This window comes from Hippopotamus amphibius, chromosome 4 (assembly GCF_030028045.1).
Source record: "Hippopotamus amphibius kiboko isolate mHipAmp2 chromosome 4, mHipAmp2.hap2, whole genome shotgun sequence".
Classification (NCBI taxonomy): domain Eukaryota; kingdom Metazoa; phylum Chordata; class Mammalia; order Artiodactyla; family Hippopotamidae; genus Hippopotamus; species Hippopotamus amphibius.
In genome coordinates, this window is record NC_080189.1 from 127,635,018 (window position 1) to 127,661,063 (window position 26,046).

General features: G+C 45.0%; 2 protein-coding genes and 1 long non-coding RNA gene across 7 annotated transcripts in view; 2 read left to right on the forward strand and 1 right to left on the reverse strand.

The window, feature by feature from the left end:
- Positions 1–4,803, forward strand: part of MCM10 (minichromosome maintenance 10 replication initiation factor) — a 137,930-nt gene extending 133,127 nt beyond the window's left edge. The window contains exon 21 of the mRNA XM_057731603.1: positions 4,579–4,803. The gene's annotated coding sequence lies outside the window, so the exon portion shown is untranslated. The remainder of the gene's footprint in view (positions 1–4,578) is intronic.
- On the reverse strand, positions 1–26,045 carry SEPHS1 (selenophosphate synthetase 1). 4 transcript variants are annotated; one of them, XM_057731622.1, is made up of 9 exons: positions 25,898–26,045; positions 22,837–23,116; positions 17,810–17,913; positions 15,850–15,957; positions 14,838–14,992; positions 10,973–11,063; positions 8,718–8,817; positions 1,931–2,143; positions 1–390 (listed from the first exon to the last, which is right to left on the reverse strand). In XM_057731622.1, the coding sequence occupies exons 2-9, from the start codon at positions 23,027–23,029 to the stop codon at positions 176–178; spliced, it is 1,179 nt and encodes a 392-aa protein (XP_057587605.1). In that variant the 5' UTR covers positions 23,030–23,116; positions 25,898–26,045; the 3' UTR covers positions 1–175. The 4 variants fall into 4 exon arrangements, with proteins under 4 accessions (XP_057587605.1, XP_057587606.1, XP_057587604.1 ...); XM_057731623.1 differs by lacking the exon at positions 25,898–26,045 and adding an exon at positions 25,060–25,419; XM_057731621.1 differs by lacking the exon at positions 25,898–26,045 and adding an exon at positions 23,304–24,991.
- The window catches only part of LOC130851389 (uncharacterized), a 69,521-nt gene continuing 68,350 nt past the window's right edge, over positions 24,876–26,046 (forward strand). For both annotated transcript variants that reach the window (XR_009053187.1, XR_009053188.1), the window contains exon 1: positions 24,876–25,015. This is a non-coding gene — a long non-coding RNA (uncharacterized LOC130851389). The remainder of the gene's footprint in view (positions 25,016–26,046) is intronic.

Consider the following 26,046-nt stretch of genomic DNA (forward strand, 5'->3'; position numbering starts at 1 on the left):
AAAAGGCAATGAATTTTATTTGATTAATTGCATCCACTCACAAATCGACCTAAGGTCACCAGATGTGTAGACACAATGAGATTTTTTTCGTTGTTGTTTATAGTCTTTAATTGAAATGATGATAAAGGAAATAGAGCTATTTAAAAACAAAACCACACAGCTGCCTCGGTCTAGACTAAGAGGTGGCACCAGGCGTGGGGTTCACATTCTGGGTGGCCACCTGCGGCGCGACCTCGATGATCCGGGGTTTGTCTATGATCCTGGCCGTGCGGTTACCCTTCTCCACGATCCCAATAATCCACGCTTGGTGGCCTTCGCCGTATTTGGGGGACTTTATCTCCGCGCAGAATCGAGCGGCTTGCTCACGCGGTAAACAGATCAGAAGGCCTCCTGGCAAGGGGAAAAAAGAAGAAAGGATTACCATCAGCTGTGATGCTGTGTCTGCGGTTTCCCTGCAACTCTCTCTAGAAAACATCTGCACTGAGCTTGAGCTACGTGCTACGAAGAAGCCGGCTGCACTGCCTTCACCTCTTCCACACACACTGCACTACAGAGTCTTTAAGCAACTCCCTGGTCAGCTCCTACTACACTTCAAAACACACACAACAAACTTTAACTCATGAAAACGCCCCACTTGTGAATTGTCTGATGCTGTGTGGGAATGAGGTATTTGAGGCTCAGTAATATATACGGCGGCTATCTTTTCCAGGCTACACTGAAAGGATTATTTAAAAACAGAAGATAACTTCTCCTTTTTTGATTTGATTCTCTACATGGAGTCCTCATTTTACAAAAAAAGGCTTTTCATATTTTTTTAATTAAAAAATTAAGGTCATGAAAGAGTGTGTGTGCCTCAAAGTATCTGGATTCTGTCACTGGCTCTGTCATTATCTTCAAAATAGAAAAAAATATATGTGAAATCTTCATTGATACTTGAGTAGCTAGGCCAGAATATTTCCTGTATTTGTAAGTAGAAGAAACACAATCAAGAAAAAATATATACTACACTTTTACAAAAAAAGGAAAGACTTCTCATTTTTGAATAGAGACAGCTTACGTTAGTTGAGAATATTCATTAGTTTAGGAACTCCACTGATTCCATGCTCACACCAGGTGGCAGGTGCTGTTCTGCTAGCAGTTAGTTCAGCTGCCCTCTTGGAGCTTATTTCCAGGAAATGGATTTCGTATCTGTTTTGAGGCCAGCGAGTGCAGGGTCCTCTCCATGGCCGTGAGAGGCTCACCTGAGACCCAGGCCGCCCCCAGGGCTGGTGCATGGGTGGGGCTCCATGGTCTTGGCCTCTGGGGGTCAGAATTTCTCATGACCAGGCCCACCCCAGACTGACTTAATTAGGTTTCCTGGGGGTCCACTCTAGGCATAGGTATTTTTCTTAATCCCCAGATGACTCAACTCTTTTAACCAGGATAGGGAAACTACCGAGTTATAGAGGAAATAAAATAGAAGAGAAACTAGGGGGGAGAAAAGGGGGTGGGGTGGAATTGAAAGGATGAAACAGTCTAGGTAAAGAGAAGAGAGAAAAAAAGGGACAAAAAAATGGCACTTTGGAGACATATTATACTATTTCATTCTTAAAATAGCAATTTTAGACTATTTTTTGCAAGGAAAAAATACAGCCTTTTCAATGTAACCTAGCGATACACTGGTTATTTCAAGTGCTGTTTCCAATGGAAACTGAGTGATGACCTATTTTTCCCATCTCTGCCCTCCCTGCCTCTCATCCCATCACCAAACACACAAACACTGGACTGAAAATGACTGCTCATCGCAGGCAGGAGACACCACCAGGGGCTGAGAACCCTCACAGCCAAGACCTCACACTGTGGGGTCCAGCTCCTAGACCTGGCTTCCTCATCGGGGACTTCCCACTCGCCTCCCCAGCGTAACCCTCAGCCCAGCCCAGGGCCTCGGTACCTGACGTCTCCGGACAGGTCCCATGCATGAGGCCAAACATGTTCCCGCAGGCCTTGCTCACGGCTGCCATCTTGGCCAGGACCGGGAGGTTGTGAATCACAAAGGACACCTCGTTCCTCTGCTGCTTGGCCAGGTTCTGCGCGTGGCCCAGGATCCCAAAGCCTGTGATGTCGGTGGCTGCGTGGGCGTTGAATGTGTGCATGAGGCCGGCCGCTGCCAGAGGACAGAGGAGCCTTTATCACCTGGTGTCATGAATGGAGACGCCGAGAAAACACCCTCCCTCAACTCAAAATCTTACATATGCTTTTATCTCAAAACTCCTAATTGGTCAGTGAGACGGCATGAAGGGATGAGAGTGTATTTTAAAAGAAATCAACAAAACCTGGAGTGAAACTCTAAAAGCTGGTTTCGTAGTTCAATTTGAACCACTCAGAACAGCAGCTTCAACCAACAGTAAATCCCCAGTAAACTAAACTAAACTATCCGTAGAGGGACTTCCCTGGTGGTCCAGCGGTTAAGACGCCATGCTCCGAATGCAGGGGGCCCGGGTTCCATCCCTGCTTGGGGAACTAGGTCCCGAATGCAGCAACCAAGATCCCACTTGCCGTGACTAAGACCCAGTGCATCCAAAATTAATTAACGAATAAAAATAAATACATATTAAAAGGTACTTTCCTGATGTCTGAAAGGTTAATCTTTTCTATTTTTTAATTTAAAAAATTAATACACTTAATTTTTTGTAGTCTTAGGTTTAGAGAAAATTGAGCAGAAGTGCAGGAAGTTGGCACACAGTCATCATTTTCTCCCCGCCCCAGTTTCTCCTACATTAACACCCAGCATCAGGGTGGTACTGTGATGAGTCGGTACTGACGCACTGTTATTAACTCCAGTTCAGTTTACACTGGGGTCCAGGGTTCCCTCTTGACGTTGTACAGTCTGTGGGTGCCGTCAAACGTACGATCATGTGTATCCATCATTAGAGTATCATAAAGAGAATTCTCACTTCCCTAGAAATTCCCTGTTCCTCCTTTTTACCCATTCCTCCAACCCCTGGAAACCACTGATCTTTTTACTGTCTCCATAGCTTTGCCTTTTCCAGAATGTTAGAGAGTTGGAATCATATATTTGGTCTTTTCCGATTGGTTTCTTTCACTTAGTAATGCGTACTCTAGGTTTCCCTATGTCTTCTCACAGCTTGACAGCTCACTTTTTAGCACTGTCTAGATGGACCACGGTTTATTTATCTATTCACCACTTACTGAAGGACTTGGTGGTGTGCCATGTTTTTGGGTGGACAGAAGTTTTCAATTCATTTGGGTAAATACTAAGGAGCACACTTGCTGGATCACATTAGTAGATTTAGTTTTGTAAGAAACTGCCGAACACCATTTTGCATCCCCACCAGCAATCAATGAGTTCTTACTGCTCCACATCCTCACCAGCATCTGGTGCTGGCAGTGTTCTAGATTTTAGCTTTTCCAGTAGGTGCACAGTAGTATTTTTTTGTCTTAATTTGCAATTCCCTAATGACATATGATGTGGAGCATCTTTTCATCTGATTACCTGCCATCTGTGTACCTTCTTTGGTGAAGTGTCTGTTCAGATCTTTCATCCGTTTTTTAAATGGATTTTCCTATTGTTGGGTCTTGAGAGTTCTTTGTATATTCTGGATACTAGTCCTTCATCAGATGTGTTTTGTAAAGATTTTCTTCTAGTCTGTGGCTTGTCTTTTCATCTTCTTAGTCTCTTTCATGAGAAATTTTTGATATTAATGAGGTCCAACTTCTCAGTTTTTTCTTTTATGGATAGTGTGTCTGATGTTATCTCAACAGTCATCGCCAAACCCAAGATCACCTAAATTTCCTTCTATGTTATCTTCTAGGATTTCAATGGTCTTGCATTTTACATTTAGGTCTACAATCCATTGAGTTAATTTTTATGAAGGGTTTAAGACCTGTGTCTAAATTCGTTTTTTACTTGTGGATGTGCAGTTTTCACAGCACCATTTGTTGAAAAGATTATCCTTTCTCCATTGAATTACCTTTGCTCCTTTCTCAAAGAGCAGTTCAACTATACTTACGCGGGCCTATTTCTGGGCTCTCTCTTCTGTTCCATTGATCTCTCTCTTTTTTCACCAACACACACTGCCTTAATGTCTGCAGCTTTATATGAAGTCCTGAACTTTGGAAGTGTCAGTCCTCCAACCTGCTCTTCTTCTACACTATGTTGGCTGTTCTGGGTCCTTTGCTTCTCCATCCACATAAACTTCAGAATCAGTTTGTGGATACTCACAGAATAACTTGCTGGAGTTTTAGTTGGCATTGCATTACACCTGTAGTTGGGAAGAACGGACATCTTCACAGTGTTGAGTCCTCCTATCCACATGTGTGGAATACCTCCATTTACTTACATCTTTAATTTTTTTCATCAGTTTTGTAGTTTTCCTCATACAGAGCTTGTACATTATTTTTTTTAAGAGTCACACCTAAATACTTCATTTCTGGGGGGGAGTAGCTGAAGGCTAGTTTTTAAAAATTAAATGTCTTTCTCATGGAATGAAATATGCCCTATGTTTACAGACGTACTCTGGGGTGAGTGCCTTTTTGGGGTACATATTCTCTCTTAAGACCAAGATCTCTTTTTCTTAGGTGCATTCTCCACAACACGTGCAGATAGGAGAACTGACCCTTCTGGTCCATGGTGCTCGCTGAACGGCTGGACAAGGCCATCCTATTAACACACCTGCACCTGGCACAGTGGCACAGCCCATGACACTTAACAAAGCCTCGATCTGCACTTCAGCTCTTCCCAGTGCTGTCCTCAGGTCTTCCCAGTGCTGTCCTAGGCAAGCTCTGAAGACCACAGTCGACAAGAGGACCCACTGAATCCTACAGCCTGTAAGAGGGATTCCATTTTTAAGGTACTGATTACCACTTCTTCCCTGTATGGGGAATTACTGTCGCTAATTTTTACTATGGAAATTTCAATGAAACACAAAATTAGAGAGAGTAGCAGCCCACAACGAACTCCCACATACCCAACAACAGCCAGCTTCAACCATCACCACCTTTCTCATCTATTGCTGCCCACCTGTGGGGGGATATGGGGGGTGGGGTGGGGTGGGTAATTTTAAAGCCACCCCAGTCATATCACTTCAACTATAAATACAATATTTCTGTGTGTGCCTCTAAAATATAAAAAACTTGTAACAGCTACAATATCATCATACCAACAAAATTAATACTACATTTGATTGTTATCTCAAACTTAATTTTAAAGTTTCCCCTCCTTTCCCCATGTCATTTACTTGTGGAAACTGAGCCATTTTTTTCTGTAGCATCTCTTGCCTTCTGGATGTGGTGATCTTCCCCTATTTCCTGTACTGGTGTTTAGGACCAAAGCTCCAAGAGACTCGGGTTCATTTTTTTCTGGCAAGAATACTTTATGGGGGTGATGGAGGATAATAACATCTCAACATGAACCTTTCACCAAAAGGTTTTAGCAGCCACTGGTAGTTGTTGTTGAGGTTCATTACCTCAAGGGGGCAGCAAAAATGGCAACTCTGTAATTCAATCATTCTTCCTGTGTTTATTAGATGTGTAAAAGTTTTTAGAAAATATGGTTTCCCTGAAATACAGTCCATATTAAAACAGGTAAAATAAGGGGTTGATTCCTTTTATTTCAGAAAAAGTTGGTGCCCTAGCAACTTCCAAAGGTGACCAAAAAAGTTTTAATTATCATTTATTTAGGTACTTGATATGGTCACTCTAGTCTTTGATGCTCACACTGCAACCCCCAACCCTTCCCCCTGGGACAGGCGGGAGCCCCTTCCAGTTGTGGGAAAGTGATACGATCCCACTAGTGGTTGAGAGCGCCACCACTTCCAGGCACAGGAAGCCCAGGCTTATCTTCTGTACTTCCTGTCCCAGAGCTGGGATCTGCCATTTCCCCAGGGAGTCCTGGCACTTTTTAGTGGAAAACATTAACCTTCCGATCAGAATCTGGGCACCAGGACTTCACATCTACTGGTTATCACTGTTTCTAGGCCTTTTCAATAGGCTCAGAAATAAACATTTTTAGAGAAAAAAAAATCCCGAGTTCACACTGATAATTCCAAATTAAAAGACTACAGCTTTCACTTAGCTTCTCTGATCTTATTACTTCTCTCTCATTCTTAAAATCTTTGTTCCTAACTACATTAACTTCTTTGTTTTATCTTAGTATACCAACATTCTCACAAACACAAACCCACTGATGACCATGAAATACTTTTGTGGATTTTTGTCCTGAGGATGTGCCCTGAGACTACCAGGATCAAAGCGATTTGAAATAATTCTTCTTCATGTGGTTTTCCTACTAACTTAGAAATATGTTGAATGACCTTAAAAAAACTTGGTTTGGATTTGTACAATATGCTCTTTTAATTTAATTTTTAAGTATAGAAAACTATACAAAACATTTATTTCCAAGCTGAACTTAGAAAACAAAGCATGTTCAGAGAGGGTCTGCTTCCTCCCTATTCTCTCTCTTATATGTAACAATTTTTATTAATGATTTATTTTTCCATTGTTTCTTTTTGAAAGTATAAAATACATATTATTACTTCATATTCATTTATGAACGCACAGAATGCAGCATACTACATACATGCTCTGTCCTTTGCTTTTTTCATTTGACCATATCCTAGAGACAGCTCCCTAGTAATAAAGCTCTCCCGTTCCTTTTTTTTTAGCTATATAGTATTCCTCTGTGCATGGAAACAAGATGATACAATCAGTCACCCAGTGATGGCCATTTGGACTGTTTCCTTTTTTTGTAGTTATCAACAGTGCTTCCATGAATAGCCTTGTACATGTGTCATTTCATATTTTGGCCACTGTAGCTTTGGGACAGAGGCATAGAAGTGGGACTTCTGGGTCAAAATAAAGGTACACAGAGATTTGCTAGATATGACCAAACACTCCTCCGTAAATGTCCTGCCATGCTGTATCTGCACCAACAATGTCTACAACTTCAGGACGGGGACTCTTAAATGCTCAAATATAAGCAAAATAATAACCCGTGTGGGTAAAAATAAATCCATTACAAATCACTTTCTTGTTAAACTACTTAACTTGAAGGACCAAAAACGGGGAAAAGACCCCTTAAACATTTGGAACAGCACAGGAACAGAAGTATGGAAGAAAAGCTTTGTAAGTGATGAAAGCGTCTGAGAACAAAGAATAATAAAATTCAACAACATTAACAGAAGCTGTTTTTAGCTACTTGGGACTATGAACAATGTTTTTTCTCTCCTTTTTTTCATTTTCTAAAAACTTTTCTATTGTGAGCATATGATTATTTTTTTACAGTAGAAAAACTATATATATAAAATAAACAGGAAGAGAAAACATATTAAAGAAATATTTAAATGCAGCATACTCTCTGGGAATCATTTAGCACCTTCTAGGAAAGCTGAGGCAGTAGTGCCCTCTTTCTTACACACGTGCACCAGACGTTCTCAGCAGAAACCCAATGCCCATCAACAGCAGACCAGATAAGTCAGTCACAAAGTGGAAGATTATACAGCAGTGAAAATAAATGAAATACAACTACACACACCACGGATGACGCTCAGGAATACTAAACAGTGGACAAAACAGTAAAAAACAAAACAAAGCAAAACAACCAAAGGTATGATTTAATAAAGCAAAAAATACAAAACTAACTTATTGCTTAAGGATACAAGTCTATGTGGCAAACACAGTTTAAAGTGCATGGGAATAAACATTAGATTCAGAACAGCATCACCCCTAGTCCTGCAGCTGGGTGTGGGAGGGGCCCTCGGGGTTTGAAGGCCATGTTCTTTTTCTCATACGAGATGGTGGACACATGGGTACTATAATTGCTGTTCCTTAAGCCCCACACATATTTTATAAAATTCTTTAGTATCACCTTGGTATCTAATAAAAATTTTTAATGAAGGTGGGAAAGGTGGATATTAGGAAAAAAATCTCTTTTCACATTTTAAAGTGACTTTAAAATCAGAATTTCAGAGATTTTTTGAGATTTCCTGTTCAACAGTCACATTTCTTCTTCTTTTTAAATAACTGAAGACTTCATGGCTTAAGTATTGCACATACTGGCTTCAGAGTCACTTGGGGGAAGTTGAAGAATGGGAAGGACGAGATTTCTGACTGCTAGCTCAGGGAACCCTGAGTAAATAAAGAGGGACATTTTTGAGGATAAGATTATTGAACTTCATATTCATCTAAAACTTCATCTTCAAGTATCTTCAAAGTTCCAGAAAAGGATGCCACACAACCCGAACCCAGGTCCTTAAACACAACATGCAACTAACGATGGGGAAGAAAACGTGTTTCCAAAGGAAAATTATGCCGACTTCTATCACAGGCTTATGCAGATGGAACAAGCTGGAGAAAGAGCACCAGCCACTTACTTCCTTTGAGGCGTGTCACGCTCATCCTGCTCTTCTGTCAAGAACACGCAATGTATCTGGAGTCTCACAGGTGCTGTAGGCACCAACACAAGGGGTTCTGCCGTCACTGGCCAAACGTGGCCCAAGGCCAGTTCCTCCAGCTAAGAATGTATTTTGATTTTTTAGGGGTTTTTTTGTTTTGTTTAAAAAAACAAAAACAAAACAAAAACAAAAATGTGTAAAAGAATCATGGGGGGAAAAGAATCAATGCAACTGAGACCGTCTGTGGCGCACAAAGCCTAAAATATCTCCCATCCTGGCCCTGCTCAGAAAGCTCACCAAGCCCTGCGAGGTGAGCCCCGGCTGTACCTGTCCTGTTGAGCCTGGCCATGTTCATCATCGCCTCCTGGTACGCCAGCTCCACATCCTCCTGGGTGACCACAAGCTTGATTTTATTCCATTTCTCAGGCTAATGGCAGGAACACAGGTGAGGGAGAAAAGAGAGAAAAAACGTGATCAATCTTTGTTTCTAACCAGTGAAACAGCGTATTTTTTTCTTTAGTCATTTTCTGGGGAGTTTTACTTATCGAATTCTGCACACAAAATTATGTTTCCTAAACCGCCCGCCCCACCCCCCACCCCCACCCCCCGACTACTATTTTAGGTGTTCCTTAGACATATCATCGTGGCATCTCCTCTGTCCTCAGCCACACCTCTGTAGTCAAACACTGCAGTTTCCTGGGAACATGCAAGCAGCAGGACGGTTCTGAACATCCTTAGGTTCTCCTCTCATTTCCCCTAGTAAGCTGAGACTCATTTTTCATGTAATTAATTATACTCTTACTGACTTTCCCTGAATTCTGGGATGAAGTCCTCTTGAAGAACAAATGAATGGGAAACAACTCCATCAGCTCTGAGGATGGCTTGATGACCACACAGCACATCCTCTGAAAGACCACTGTCTTCCCCCTTCTTCCTTGGTCTGATTTTCAAAGGATCAGATGCTGGGTTCATGACATACAGTCATCATGGTCCATTAATGGTCAGCACTTGTGCATTCCTTTCTTAGTAACATCCAATAACTTACTGCCCAACGCAGTAACTGAAGTCTATCTCTGCGTCCCTCCCTTATCCCTCGGCCCCCATCTCTCTCCCCCAGAGGAAACAATTCTGAATTTCATATATATCATTTCCCTGCCTTTAAAAAAATAGTATCCTTGTATGTATAGATGCCCAAATAATACTCTTTGGTTGCTTTCGACCTTCATGAAAGGGTATTGTGCTGTTACTTTTGTCTTTGAAATTTGCTTTTTTCAATTCTGAGTATCTTTATTAGACACTGGTTAAAAAAAAAAAAAAAAAAAGGCAGCAACAAAGGCAGTGTCAGGTTGCGGGTGGACAGAAGGGTCCCAGAGCCCCTCATCTTGGACCTCCCTTTGCCTCCCCTTGGCAGTCATACTGGAAAGCACCTCTGACTACTGCCCTGTAAAGGCCCTGTAGTCCGATTCACAGGTGATCATATCTGATGGGAAATCTCCCCATTGTCACTGGATGAGAAGGGAAAAATAACTAAAGAATGTGGCCTTCTTAGAGATTTCCTCTGCTCTGTTTGTCAAGCTAGATATATCTGGTTGATGGATAACATAAAATTGTTCTTTTTCAATTGTTTCTCAGGACTGGTGGTTTCAGGTGACAGTTGTAGAAATTAAAAGCACTGTGATATGTGAGAATATACCACAATCGTATTAATTTTTGAGTTGCTATGGCAATGAAAAGTCTTAAATAACGTTTGATCATAACTCACTAGAAAAGTGACTCAGGATAAATACCTTCATATCCTAAATGCATCCTTCACGAGATACTTATCTATCAAAATGTCCCTCATTACTAACTAGTTTAAAAAGACAAAACAAGCAACCAGAAATGACCAAAAAAAAACACGACTAAAATAATCTAAATTGTCAATAAGCCTGGCCTTACTTATACCTTAAATATCAAACTTTGCACACATTCTCCTCCTTTTTAAAAAATATTTGTTTACTGTTTATTTATTTTGGCTGCACTGGGTCTTTGTTGTGGCATGCAGGATCTTTTAGTTGCAGCGTGTGGGATCTAGTTCCCGATCAGGGATCAAACCCGGACCCCCTGCACTGGGAGTGCAGTCTCACCCACTGGACCACCAGTAAAGTCCCTCCTCTGTACTATCATTATTATATTTGTTTTGTCCCTGCCTCCTGGCTTGTGAGTTATTAGTTCCCCTACCAGGGATTGAACCTGGGCCTTCGGCAGTAAAAGCACCTGGTCTTAACCACTGAACCACTGGGGAAGTCCCCTCTGTATTATTTTATGTTGATGCTTAAGTATGAGAGACGCAGCCCAAACAAAAGAACAGATAAACCGAACTCACTGTCCCCTAAGTTCTCTTTAACAAATTATCTCTGAGCTCCGAGCAGGGCGCACCCACTTTAAGCATTCAACACATGAAACTTGGATTTAACAAAAGAACGGGGACAATTCCCAGGATTTCTGAAGGCCTAGATGGACATCACACTCGCCAGTACCGAAACTAGAAGAGCTTATTTTAGAAGACACACTGCTGACATCGGGAGGTGTAGGTCACTCACAATGTCCAGCCACTGGTGCACAGCCACGGCCACTTGCGTCCCCAAGGGCTTCGTCAGCACAAGCACGTCACCTGGCACTGCGTTATCTGGCCTGAAGAAGAGAACACAGGCAGGTTCTTGTCAGAGTAACCATGGAGGTAAGTTCATTATCAGCTGAACAGGAGAAAGAAGAGGCTACTAAAAGCACGTGTGTGTCTACAAACACTGAGATTTAAGCCAGCTACTACCATGCGTTAGCGCTTTGCTGTTTACTGCTGGGACGACTAATGAACAGAACAGCAAATGAAAAGTGAGGAGGCCACAGACTTTGACGCTTGGGTCAATGAGTTTCTAGTTTCCCAAAAAAGCTAATCACGTAGCCTTCAAAGGCCTCATCAGGCCCTGATTCAGCCATGTTCTTGTGCACTTTTTGACACAGAACTCCCCCCTCCCCCAACCTGGGTTCCAAGGCAACAAGACTTCTGGAACAAAGACCACTGTTTTGTTTGCTTATTTTTCATTTTGTTTTTTTTTAATTAATTAATTTATTTATTTTATTGGCTGTGTTGGGTCTTTTTTGCTGTGCGCGGGTTTTCTTTTAGTTGCAGTGAGTGGGAACTACTCTTCGTTGTGGTGCGCAGGCTCCTCACTGCCGTGGCTTCTCTTGTTGCAGAGCATGGGCTCTAGGCACGTGGGCTTCAGTAGTTGCAGCACATGGGCTCAACAGTTGTGGCTCACGGGCTCTAAAGCGCAGGCTCAATAGTTGTGGCGCACGGGCTTAGTTGCTCCACGGCATGTGGGATCTTCCTGGAGGAGGGCTCAAACTCGTGTCCCCTGCATTGGCAGGTGGACTCCCAACCACTGCGCCACCTAGGAAGCCCTTGTTTTTTTTTAAACAATAACTTATATGGTAGAGACGCAGGTGGGATTTCTCAGGCTGTGGGATTTGGCTAGAATCTGTGGGTCCAATGTTTTGGTGATTTTAGCATCAATGTTTCAAACTCAGAGTTTCCTACTTGGTACACAGAGGGTCCCTGTCTTAAAGACAGAAAGCAAATACTAAAAAAAGCAGCCCTAAAAGCAGAAAGACTGTCCCCCTCAAATAAAACTCTTATCTCACTTGCATCCTCACGACCAAGATGTGGGTCTAGCACGCACGTCTTTCTCGTCCAAGTTCAAGGAACTATATGCAAACAGCCATCCTGTCCCCTGACAGCAATCAACTCACTCATCCAAGTTGACTAAACAACCAGGGGCACAGACTTAAATATCAACAACTAGCTCCTCGACTCAACCTATAATATCTATATCCACTGTTAGCTCTGAAAAATATTAACTCTGGGACCATATACCAGAAACTCGGTTTCCAAAAACGAGACCTTAAGATATAAATGTCTTTCAATTCTGACTCAGCTGTACCTGAGGGCTGATGTGCTCTTGTGTGTCACTGGTTATATGCAACCTACAAATTTATATCAGCAAGTGAAGTGTGATATTACTGGGTTATTTTTAAGTTTATGGGCAATCTCTTTTTTTTCTTAAGTTTTACAACCCATAATTTTTATCATTTCTTTTTAAAAATTAATTATTTATTGGCTACGTTGGGTCTTTGTAGCTGCTCGCGGGCTTTCTCTGGTTGCAGTGAGCTGGGGCTACTCTTCGTTGCAGTGTGTGGGCTCCTCCTGTTGTGGAGCATGGGCTCTAGGTGCTCGGGTTTCAACAGTTGTGGCACTTGGGCTCAGTAGTTGTGGCGCATGGGCTTAGCTGCCCCGCGGCATGTGGGATCTTCCCAGACCAGGGATTGAACCGGTGTCCCCTGCAGTGGCAGGCGGATTCTTAACCACTGCGCCACCAGGGAAGTCCCTGTGGGCAATCTTTTACAAAACATAATCACCTGCATAGGTGCATTCTTATTTTACAAAGTAAACATACATGTTGTTGACAAAAAATTCACTGCAGCTTGTTTTATTATTTTTTCCTTTCTCATTTTTTGGCTACCGCTGGGTTCCTTTTCTATGGAAAAGCTGGAATGGGTGAGACAGATGGACATTTTCTTGTCCCATCCAAGTGCAAAGTTTGAGAACTACCAACATAAAACATAGGAAAATAAAACCTGGATGTAGGTAAAATGCAAGACCCTTAACATGAACGCACCCATCAGTCAAAAAATGGACCAAAGACATGAATACATGAAAACTACACTCACCCGTACTCACAGAAGTAAAGCCAAGACCGAGGAGGCTGTCACCAGGCTGTGCTGGTGAGGATGGGGGAACCAGGCCCTCTCACTCACTGCTGGTGGAGCCTCCATGAAGGGCAAACTGGAGACATCAATGAGAACTATGGGGCACGGGCACTGGACCCAGCAATTCCATTTTGAAAAATGTCTTACCAAGAGTCACAATGCAAGATGATCTGTGCGTTGGAGTACTATGTGTAATGTCAACATAACTGAAGATAACCTAAATGTCAAGGGGAACTTGGTTAAAAATACCCAAGACCAGTAAAAGCGTTTGCCTCCAGAAGGGACACTGAGGACTGAGGCGCAGGTGAGGGACTGTGCACTGCAGGGCTTCTCACACCCCTAGAATTCTGAACCGTGCGAACACAGTCCCTGCGCAGAAAATCAGATAAACAAATGGAACTTTTGCTTCCTTTGAGAACAGGACAAGGTGGCTTTCTTAATAAGACATCAATCATGAAAAGTGCCAACCTGTGTTAAGAGAACTCCTCCAAAGATCTAGAAATGGCCAGAGGGCACATGAAAAGATGCTTACAGCATCAGCCACCAGGGAAATGCAAATCAAATCCCAGTGAGGAATCGCCTCACACTCACTAAGACAGCTGTTAACAAAAAGTGAGTCAAACATGTCCTGGTGCAGATGTGGAGACGTCCGGGTCCCATCCACGGCTGTGGGATGCAAAATGGTGCAGCGGCCTTAGTTTGTTCCTCAAGTTAAATAGTTACCACATGACCCAGTCATTCTTAGGTATCCACCTCAGGGAACTGGAATGTATATCCACACAAAGAACTTGCACACGAATGTTTATAGCAGCGTCACTTGCAACAGCAGGTGGAAATAACCCAAAGGTCCACAACCTATGAATGGATGAACAAACTGTGGTCTGTCCACACAACGGAGGGTTATTCACCCATAAAAAGGAGTGAAGTACTGACACACATGCAACATGGGTGAACTCTGAAAACACACTAAGTGAAAAAAGCCAGACATAAAACATCACATGTTGCATGATTCCATTTATATGAAATGTCCAAAACAGGTAAATCCATGAGATGGAAAGCAGACTTGTGGTTTCCAGGGGATGGGGAGGAGGGAGTTGGGAGTGGCTGCTCTGGATAGCAGGTTTCTTTCTGGGGGAGATGGACATGTTCTGGAGCTGGATGGTGGTGAGCACTGCACAACTTTGTGAATACTAAAACCAATGAATTGTATACTTTTAAAAGCTAAATGTTGTTATGTGAAATACTGTTATACAGATTATACTTCAACTAAAAAAATCTAGAACTGTTTTATAAACAGGAATGAAGTACTGATATAAGCTACAAAATGGATGAACTTTAAAAAGATTATGCTAATATTTTGTGAAGAGAGAGAAGCCAGGATGAGGATGAGGACTGGGGTGGGGGTAGGGGTGGGGTGGGGGATGGATGGGGTTTCTCGCTGGGGCTATAAAAGTGTTGTGAAGTCGACTCTGGTGATGGTTGTACAACTCTGACTATACCAAAGACCACTAAATTTATACTTTATAAATACTTTACATAAGTGAACTGTATGGTATATGAATTAATATTTCAATAAATCTATTAAAAAGAAGAGAGAGAGAGAGAACCTGGCGAGGTGACATGAAACAGAAATCAACTTACATGATAAATTCGTTGGGCTGGCAGACAGTTGTAGCCACACCTCCTAAAACAATCCAGGGGTTTAGCACTGTCTGGCCGCCTGTTACAGATGTTCCTGCCTCCTCTGCTGCGTCTTTAAAACCCTGTATTATTAGGGGCATCACTTTGTCCCTTTCCTAGGGTTTAAAAGGACACAAATTAAAAGTCACATCATTCAGTTCAAAACCCAGAAAAAAGAATCTACACTTGTAGTTATAAAAAGATCATAAAACCCTTACAGGAAGTCCTGAGAGTTTACACAAGGGGCAGAGTAACAGAAAGAGGTAGGGAACAGTTCACATTGTAGCCTTTTTATCAAAAGTTGGAAGAGGCTCCAGGTTACAACCTGAATGAAGCCCAGACAACAGAGAAGTAGACACTGGAACAGGCTGGGTGCACAGGGCTGCCCTGTATCTCAGCTGGCTCTCTGAACGGTCCTCAACCGCCCTGAGACCAGCTAACATGCACCCACACGCCTGCCCCAGATGGCTATGTATGAGCAATGGCCCAAGAGCACATTGTAGGGGCAGAGAAGGGCCTACTGAACTCTCAAAGAACAGGTCAGACAATGAGGCCACAGATGCTACCAGGTGAGCACGTGAACCAACGGGACACCCTGACCCTACCACTGCCTACGTCACCATCCAACCAGCGGCCAAAGAAGTGGGTGCCCGGCCTCGGCGCCGTGCCCTGGGCTGGGAGGCCTGGCCCGGGAGGCCTGGCCCAAAGGTGCTGTTACTGCGGCTTGAATGTCATTAAAACAAGCACATGCAAACGTGCTGACTTCAGTCCGCCCAGGAGAGAGAAAGGGAAGCAGGTGGTGGGAATGGAAACATGAATAGGCCAGCCTATTTTAATTCACTGCTAACTGCCAAAAAGCAGAGGGCGAAGGGAAAGTGGACAGGCTGGCTTCACAGCGGGAAAGAGGGCCAACCAGACACATGACGGGACCACGAGCGCGCCTGAGGACGCAGCCGGAGCGGCTCCTACTTACCCGGTCGGTCATCTTATTACTGATCCCAAGGAGCATCAGCATGTTGTCGCATTCTGTGACCCCCATGGCATAGAGGTCACTGAGGACATTGGCACAGGCTATCCTGCCCTGGAAGAGAGGGGAGACGTGAGCGGGGACCACAGGGGACTTTCCGGGACAGTCACAAAGCTGGGCTGCAGGCGGTGCCCAGGAGGGGACTTTCCGGGGTGTGGTCCTCGGCTTCTGTGCTTCGCAGACTCGCTGCCTCTGCTCCATCACAGGGCTGCTTTCAGACATTCCTGTTACCAGCTCTCCTTCCTTGGGCACAATACATCATTTCCAGGTTCTTTCCCATTCTAGAATTTAGGGAGAAGTCTGCAATTTATTTAGGTGCAGAACAGGGAGTGGGGAGATGGTGGGGAGAAGCTTGGAGTGGATGGTTTCAGAGGAGCCAGACTGAAAATGCTGGGAAACAACTGTCCCAAAGAAAACGTGGAAACAGCCACTTATCCTGAGCAGAGCCTGAAAAATGTCAACTTTATTGGTTATAGAGAACATGGGTTTTATACACTTGGATGGAGAAATTTTTGGAGCTTCTTTTCAAGGCTGTATGAGATAAACAGGAAAATCATCTTGGTTGAGAAACAAAAAGACAGAAGAAATAAACAACACCTAGGCCTGAAATCTGATTGTTTTCTAAAGGAAAAGGGAAGCATTTCCCAGTAAACTATATGGTTTTATTGAGGAACTTTGAAATAGTACTCAACAGAAACATGGTAATAAAGATTTTCTACTGCCAACGGAGATTTAAAAAAAATTCTAACGTTGTCTTTCTCTAGACAGTAAAGGAGGAAATGACAAATTTCTCTTCTCACATACGGGTAACCAAATCGCAAGTTACTATCACTTCCAGTGGCCGTTTCATTGCTCGTTTATGTTGTCTCACAACTTCCCAGCAGGTCGGCAGGGGGCCAGATCGCCTCCTGCGACTCACTCTTGAGGTAACAGGCAGCGTGGCCGGCAGCTGGGGGGCACCAACCACAGGTTCGGGCTGCAGCGATCTGCTGCCCCTCCTGTGCTGGGCGCTCGGGTCCTTCCACCAGGCGCTGGCAGGGGACGAATTCTGGCTCTAGCCCCCGGGCCCCTCATCAGGCCCTCCGGAGCACTGCTCTAGAGGAGAGACCAGCTGGGCGTCTGGCTGAGAAACACACGTGCTTGTCCCCGGCACCCGAGAGGGAGCTCCCCACCTTTATACCTCCTGGCCTCAGTCCCCACGTGTGCAGCTGGAGCCCAGTGCCCTCAGCACAGGGAAGGGCCTCTGGAACTCCCTAATGACAGGACGTTCCCAATCTCTTCATCGGCTCCTGCCAGCTGCCAGGATGGAGGGTCCAGCTGGGGAGATGGAGCAGCCGCTGGCAGCAGCCTTGCAACAAGCAGGTGGGGGTGTCTGAGCAGAGCGTGATCGGCAGGCAGATGCACACGCTACACACGGTGAGGGGAGTGACCAGAATCAGAATCAACGGTCAAGTTTCACTGTGATGAGATGGTAACCTCTTTATTTCTGGACAGAGAGCTCTAGGATCAGTCCTATTACAAAGGATGGTGAAACACAGGAACGTGGCGTTTACAAATGTTAAAGAAAAGTACAAGCAAATAAAGAAGAAAACTACAAACACACTAGTCAACAGACACGCTTAACAGACCACAGGTGTTCTGACACAGACACGCAGGCAGGTGCGAAAGCGGCAGGGGACGCCCCACGTCCGCCTTAACTGCCTCCCGCATGGCACCAAGTGTGAGCAAGGGATCGATCAGATCAGATCTACAAACGCGGAAGTCAGGGCAGGGGTGAGATAAGGACTATTCATATAGACCGAAAACATCCCCCCCCCCCCCCCACGCATATACAAAACCCCAGCTGCCACCTAAGACCAAAGAAGTAAGCAGTTCCAGAAGTATAAACACACTGCGTGGAACTTACCATCATGTAAGGGTCATCGACGATGGGATAAATGTAATCTGTGGTTTGAACCAAGGACAGACCGCCGTGCCTCAGGGGAATGACACAGGTATCCATTCCGATGCCTGCAAAGATGGGAGTCATCACCGTCCAGAAGGCACCAGGAAGAGCCATGTCATTTTGTACCTTCCGTGTCCTGAACAGGAGGGGTTTTGCACAAGACACTTATAGAACACTGCTCACTGCCAACAAAGCCATGTGTTTCCTATCAAGGAGCATAACTGAAATAAATGTGAAACAAAATCAGCTGTAGACAGAAAATGAGAACACAATTTGTTAGTCATGAAGACAACTTCTATATGGTACAATTTTTAGACTTTAATGCCTTGAAGAGAAATTTTCCTGTGTGTTACTGTATCATGTGACTGGCACCATATAGAATTTCTGTAAAGATGAGAACAGCACAGATGCAACTTGGGTTGTCTTCGCTGTAGTTACTTAGGAGTATATCTTTGGGCATCATTCTGTTTTTCCAACAAAAAATCTGTAAAATATTTTACATATATAAAATGCTATTATTCTACATTTTAGTCAAAAATGACCAAAAAAAAAAAAAAAAAAAGAGAGAGCGAGAGAGAAAAGGACAAAGCTAGAATAAGTATTCACTGATTCCAATCAAGCATGTACATAAACGATGCAGCACCCATGGCATCTGTTACATAAGTTCCCAAAAGCATTTTTTAAGAAGAAATCTTAAATTTCCATGCATTCCACTCATGAGAAACTTAGAAATGTCACCTCTAGTAACTTATACTATGAGCAGGGAAAGAAAAATTTGCTTAACATGCCTACGGGATATATTTCAACTTATTAAAAATCGTTTCTAAACATTTAGAAAAATAACAGACAACTGACGAGCTAATTAGAAACCATTCCATTTTCCTGAAATCAGTTTAGAAACAGTCAAGACTAGCTACTCAAGGCTACATTGCTTTAAAAATCACCTGTGATGCAAACACAACACATTCAGACTGGCCTCCCACCAGGTCAACCGAGTGGACTGCTTTCTACACCTAACTCCCTCAAGAGGATGCTCTCCGGCCCTTAGGAAATATTTCAGCCTTGCAGTCCAGGGACTTCCCTGGTGGCACAGTGGTTAAGAACCCACCTGCCAATGCAGGGGACAGGGGTTCGATCCCTGGTCTGGGAAGATCCCACATGCCAAGGAGCAACTAAGCCCGTGTGCCACATCTACTGAGCCTGCACCCTAGAGCGCTAGTGCCACAACTACTGAGCCCGAGCTCCATGCTCCACAACGAGAAGCCACTGCAATGAGAAGTCTGAGCACCACAACAAAGAATAGCCCCTGCTCTCCACAACTAGAGAAAGCCCACATGCAGCGATGAAGACCCAATGCAGCCAAAAATTTAAAAAAAACTTTGCAGTCCAGTGGCGAAAGGCAAAGGACAAATCAGGATCAAGTAAGAAAGGAAGCAGGTAGGTGTTACCCTCTCGAATCAGAATTCCAAATGGAACAAGAATAAACCACCCCCGAGCTGCAGAGAGGACTACATGCGAGCTTTAAGGAGCCCAGCAAAGAGAAGCCAGTGCCCAGAGGCACCGTGCCAAGTCCCGATCCATTATCACTAACACAAAAATGAAATCAAGTTTAGTAAAAGACCACTCTGTGAAGGCAGGCTGATTTTTTACTACTATAGCAGACAGCAAAGCATAAACTCTTGGTGGAAGATCCGGTTAGGGAATGGAGGACTTTGCTTCAGAATGGCAAGTCTCACAAATCTGTGACAATGGAACTCGTTACCAGTGATCAGAAAGTGTGTGATAGTTCATCTCAACAGTGCATGTGTGCAGAAATGCCCTCTAACAACGTGCTGTAGCACTCAAGAGGAGATCGGGCAAGAACCACAATTAAACTCATACTGGGACTTCCCTGGTGGCACAGTGGTTAACAATCTGCCTGCCAATGCAGGGGACATGGGTTCGAGCCCCAGTCTGGGAGGATCCCACATGTCGAGGAGCAGCTAAGCCAGTGCGGCACAACTACTGAGCCTGCCTGCCACAACTACTGAAGCCTGTGCACCTAGAGTCCACGGTCCGCAACAAGAAGCCCATGCATTGCAACAAAGAGTAGCCCCCGCTCGCTGCAACAAAGATCCAATGCAGCCAATAAATAAATAGATAAATTAATTAAAAATAAACTCATACTGATCCTCCCTAAATTGGATATTCCAACAACTGTATATTCCAATATTACCATTCACTTTGGAAAAGAGGGAAGAACTGTTTTCTTTTAGATTTTCATATAAACCATAGGACTATTGAAAGAGACACTAAAAAGAGATGCTGAAAGTTAGCTTTAAATGTTTCCTAATGTGGGAATCTTAAACTTGAATTCAATCTTTTTGATTTGTAAAGCAGTTCATTTCTCTTGATATCCAGCATCAGAGCGTGTGAACCATGACTCCTGAGGACGCTCCTGGGGCTGACAAGAAGCTCCCGTTACCTGGAAGTCCCCTCTCTCCACCAGGACACCACTCGTGCTAGAAGAAGGGCAGAGTGCTGTCCACATGGGAACCGCCAGCCACGCGCAATTACCGAGCACGTGAGATGCGGCAGTTCCAAAGTTAACAGGCTCTGCAAGTGTAAAACACACTCAATTTTAAACACATAGAACCGAGAAAAGCCAACACCTTGTTGGCAATGTTTTATATTAATTATGCATTGAAATGATATTCTTCTTATATTGGGTTAAATAAAATATATTAGAATTCAATTCACCTGATTGTGTTTGTTTTTTTTTAAATGGAACTACCTGTACTAGAAATTTTTAAATGACACAGGAAGCTCACCTCATCTTCTTCTGGGATAGCACTGGTCTGTAGTGATTGGTTTACAAATCACCTACCAAATTTCAAGAAAGGAAGAGAGAGAGGGGTGAGCCTGGGAACGGCCACGGGCTTTGCGAATGAGGGTATCCAGCTGCGAGCTGCGAGAGAGACAGAGGCAGAGGGCAGGTGGAACAAAGGAAACCGCCAGCGGAGGGAGCCTCAAATACCAGACCAAGCAGGGTGTGTGTACTCATCAGGGGGCGGCAATGGGGAATTCTAGGTTTCAGCGGGACTGAAACCCTCCATCAAAAAACCAACCAAAAAAAAACAAACAAAAAAACACACCCCGAATCATCACACTACCCTCACTGCCAACAGCCAACACATGACAGCTCTTAAGCATCAGGCAACAGATGTACCAAGTTCTAAGACACACTTATCTTAACATTTCTTTAGTTAGAATACATCTAATACATGTGTATATTTAACAACTGTTATGGTTTATCCTTAGAATCCAGGAAATATGACAGTTTTTCAGAAAAAAAATTTTAAAAAACACAACAGACTACTTGTGTATATACATATATACACATATGTATATACAAACATACACATGTATGTGGGTACAGATACACACGGTGCACATGCATACACGGATAATGTGTACTACTCACAACAGTAAACAGTAAGTGTTATTGCAAACAGTAAGTATTATCCCATTTTGCAGATGGGGAAACTGAGGCTCAGGAGGGTTAAGAACTTGCAGAGTAACATTTACTTCTCTTTCTCCTTCCTGTCCCCTTGCTGTGGACATCTGTCCCCTTTTGCCAATGCTAAGTTATAGCTGACACAGCTCCTCTCCACATGTCTGGACTTAAAAACCAGATGACAAGCAGTATGGTGAGTGGAGGAATCAGAAGATGCAGATTCCAGGTCCTGACCCCCACCAAGCGACAGGGAACAGGTTACCCAGCCTTCCTGAGCTCCATGGGGCTGCTGGAAGGAGCAACTGCCCGAGTGCTCAGTAAGTCAACGGGGGCAGTTACAGAGGGGAATGATTATCTTATCCATGAAGTTTTCACTGCATTTGTCTTTGCCCACTTGGTAGATTATTTTTCTGGGCAAAGTTATCTAAGCGCTTTCTCAGTATATTCTCATTTCTTGGCAAGTAAGCTGACATCCACTCCACCTCATTCACATGGTATTTCTCCATGCTGAGACATCAGCTAGATGACGACGATATTCTAACTGAGCTCCTGCGAGCCCTAGCGGCCCCAAGAGTGTAGGGTGTGAGTTTTCCTCCCACCTGAAACAACTATGCTTTTATCTGCATTATACATCAGGAAAGAAAGGGGTACCCTGGGTTCTAAACCAATGTTATAAGAACGGGACCATAAAATAATGGTCGAATAGGAATGCAATTAAAACCTTATGTGAGAAAGCTGATCAAGTCACACGCTGTAACTACAAAACCCCCACAAACTCCTAAAATACACGTCAAACACTCGAAAGGCAAAGTGATCATAGTCTTGCATCACATACTTAACAAAGCACACAACGGAAACTAACAAACAGCATCCTAGTAGCCTAGAATTTCTTTCTGAGCTTTATGTTTGGGAAAAGGCAAACCACTAATGACAGTAGGAACTGGGTCAAGGAATCACAGCTCTCAAGTCCAGATGCCATCCTGGGGTCCACTGTTCTCGCCTTCTGTGTCCAGAGCAGTTTCCTTCTCCCTTCTCCCCATGGGAGCTTTTCAAACAATGCCTGTTACAGAGGAACCCCGAGTTCCCCCCTCCAACCCAGTCACTGCTCTCCCACTCCTGCACAACGATGCTTAAGCACCACCTTTCCTAATCCGATTTAATAAAAAATGCTTTTACTATAATAAAATTGCCTCAATCGCATATTTAATAGTTTAAAAATGGTTAGAGCACATTTCTTGATTCTTTTCAAAGTAGTTCCTCCAAACAGGTAATAGTTATCATTGCTTTGCTCTCTGAATTCTTCTTGCAGAAATTTAAAAAGAAAGAAAAGGAGGAAGGAAGGAAGGAGGGAAGAAAAAAAAGGAAAGAAAAAAGAAAAGAAAAAAAGGCAACTTGGGAAGAGAGAAATCTAACCTAGTTTTTGACTCATTGACTACACTGCAGCCAAGATGCTCTACTTAGGGAAATATGAAAGAAACAGTGGTTAACATACCAAGCCTTGGCATAACTGCTCCAAGAAACTGCTCATCTTCTTGGAAGTGGTTCTCCTGTAACGATTCCAGCAATTTCTGCAGGACATCTTGGGGCACTTTGCAGCCAGTGCCCTTCAGTTCAGTGAATCTGGTTAACCGGAAGCTCTTGTCCAATTCATAACTTTCTGGGTTAAAGGACTCCCGCGCAGACATGGTTCTTGGGCGCACACACCTCACCACTGGGCTCCTCCCCTCCCTCTCCTATGCCGCTGGTTTCTTTACAGATCCACCTGGATAGCACTGAAACACAAAGGCACCATTAAAAGAGTTCTCACCAGTACTTGCCAAGAATCAAGTGATATGACAGTGAAAAGTAAACATGAAAAGGGCTGAAGTCACCAAGACCATAGGGAAACAGTCATCTGGGACCACAACAGTTTGTCACAGTGATGCATAAGTCAGAAGTCATTTTAAAAGGTGACTGTACCATTAGAGACAGGTTCTACGGAAGAAGATCTGATGTCTGTGTTGTTGTAACTGTGGCTCTGAGGGGCAGCAAGGAAGACAGAACTAAGGGCCAGCTGGCTTACAGGACACAGTGCCATCTTGAGCAAAAAGTCCCAAATGTTCTTCTAGCTGGCAGCATTACAGGAAAACTAGTCACCTCACCTATCAACCAGGAAGTACTATGGTTTAGAAATTAGATGCCCTGGCTAAAGTGACTTTTCAGGAAGACCTTTTGCTATCTCACATAGAAAAATAAAATGCCTAACAGACACTTTTGGTGAAAAGAACGCTGATGGCTATGCTATTGATGAAATTCTTTATGATGCTAAGTTCAATTTTAGAAAAACAGGTTTTCACTCTGAGTCAGAAGTACACGACATGATCCAAAACTAATAGGAAGCCTCTCTTAAGAACACAACTTGAAAACTGGAATGGTTTAACACAGCAAGGCTCATTTTCTACCAGAAAGCAGTGGAAAGCTCTCTGATGTTTTACTTCAGTGCTATTTCCTAGAAAGCAAACATCCCGCCCAGCAAACTAGTACACACACATCATTGACAAAATATGCTACTGCTCATTACTGTTTCATTGCAGACCTAAAGTGATAAAATAAACTGTACTAAATCACTAGCATTTATGGTATCCGGTACCACTGGAAGTTCCTGGAACAAACTTTTCTAAGTATGAAGCCTTTGGGGCTAAACGAAAACCTTCTAAGAGCTCCCCGGGTTTACAAAACTTCCAGGTTGATACTTCATTGGGCATAGAATTCCAGACACCCCAAGTTTTAGGGTCAGTTTCCCCTATAAAATTTATGATTAAGAACATAATTCCCATTTATAGAGCTTTTGATCCCCTGGGAAGCACATCACTCATTTAAAATAAATCTCATGAAACCTGAGTTTGGGCAGCAATCCAAACTTTCTTTACAAAACCATGTTTGGGGTGAGCAGTGATTTCGGTTTGAAACCTACAACTGTAAAGGAGTAAACCTTCCCATATTCCAAGAAAACCACCTGTCCAAAAGGAGGGCGCCAAGGAGAGATAAGTAAGTTACGGAGATGGGAATTTTGAAGCCATTTTAGAGTTAGAAAAAGTCCAACAGCACTTTGACTTGCAAGGGTTTGGAGCAAAAACAACAGTCCTTTCCTCACCAAATGCCTCGCACTTAACACCGCCTCACTCCTACCAGGGGAAAAAAAAAAATCCAACTCACGAGGCATCCAGTTATTTTCCTACCTCCAATTCCTCTCCAAAAAAAAAAAAAAAAAAAGGCGGGGAGAGGAATTTGGAATTCAGGGGACTAACTTCCTTTTAAACCTTCCTAGAATTTTAAAGGCAAAAAGTTTAGAACACCTTAAGCCCAGAAGGCACTAGAAGAGTTTTAAAATTCCAAGCGGAACGAGGGACGTAAATCACACACATCGTATCCGAATCCTAAAAAAAAAATAAACCCTTACATTTTTGGGAGGAGATGAGAAAGGGGGGGGTGAGAGGGGGACGTGTGGAAAGGCGTAATAAATGGGGGGGTTGCCAAATACGCAGCCGACTCCAACCCCGAAGCCGCCTGTTTACACCTTTAAAACAATGATATGAATATTTAAAAACAACGGTTAACCCTCTCCTTCTCGGCCACGTTTTTCATTTGTTCAAACGAAGGCGCCAAGCGGGCCGCAAAGCCGGGGGAGCACGGTAAGCGGGGGCGGGGCAGGCGGCAGCCCCGGCCCGGTACCTACCTCCCCCCAGGCCCCCCAGCCCGGGAAGTAAACAACGGGGGGCGCCGCGGCGACGTGGGCGCAGGGGCCGCGCGCCCCCCGGGCAGCCCGCGCGGCGGCCGGAGCGCGGAGGGCGGCGCTCGGGGACACCTTAAATCCCCGGCTGCCGCCTTCAGAGGCCACCCGGGCCCGGGCTCTTTGTGCGGCGCGGCCGGGTGGAGGCGGAGCGGGGCGGCCAGCGGGGCCATGCCCGCCCGCCCGCCCGCTCTCTGTCCCGGCGGCGGCGGGAACCGCGCGGCCCAGGCCGCGGGGAGAGTGCGAGGCGCGCACGGCCCACCGGCCGCAGCGGATCCGCCGGCTCTCGGGGCGCCCGGGGTCAGGCGGGGCCGGAGGGAGGGCGCGCGCGCGCGGGCGGGGAGGGGGCGGGGAGGGCCCGGGGGCGCCGCGCGCCGCGCCCCGCGGACCCGGCTGGGCTCTCCCGCCGCGCGCGCGGGCCGCCGCCGCACGAAAATGTCGGCGGGCGAAAAAATTAACCCCTGCGTCGCCGCCCTCCCCCTCCACTCCTCCCCCGCCCTCTCCTCCCTCCCTCCCTCCTTCCCCGGCCCCGCGCGGCGGCGGCGGCGGCAGCTGAGGCGGCGGCGGCGGCGGCGCGGGCGGTGCTTCTTTTTTAAAGCGGCCCCACCAAGCCCTGGCTCGGCCCCTCTCCAGGCTGCGCTGCAGAGCGCCGGCCGTGCACGGGTCCCGGCGCGCCCGGGCGGCCCGCGGGGGGATCCGCACGGCCGCCCTGGGCCTGCAGACGAATATTCCCCTTTAAGCCTGGTGTCTCGCCCCCCCCCCCCTCCCCGAGCCAGGCGCTTACCGGTTCGCTTTGCGCCCTCCGCCTCCTCCCGCGAACGGGACTCCGCCGCTCCCACAATGCACCGGGCGCGGCCGGGCTCCCTTAAGCGTCGCCTGAATAAAAAGGCCGCTCCCGGCGGCGGCGGCGGCGGCGGCGGCGTGGAGGGCGGG

What these genes read in the sequence shown, in the direction of transcription:
- SEPHS1 (XM_057731622.1), bottom strand. Translation starts at nt 23,029, where the DNA reads ATGTCTGCGCGGGAGTCCTTTAACCCAGAAAGTTATGAATTGGACAAG. An exon ending in AGCAGTTATGCCAAGGCTTG is followed by an intron (nt 17,914 to 22,836) that starts GTATGTTAACCA and finishes CCATCTTTGCAG; the next exon opens with GCATCGGAATGGATACCTGT. An exon ending in CAGCCCAACGAATTTATCAT is followed by an intron (nt 11,064 to 14,837) that starts GTAAGTTGATTT and finishes TCTCTTCTTCAG; the next exon opens with GCCAGATAACGCAGTGCCAG.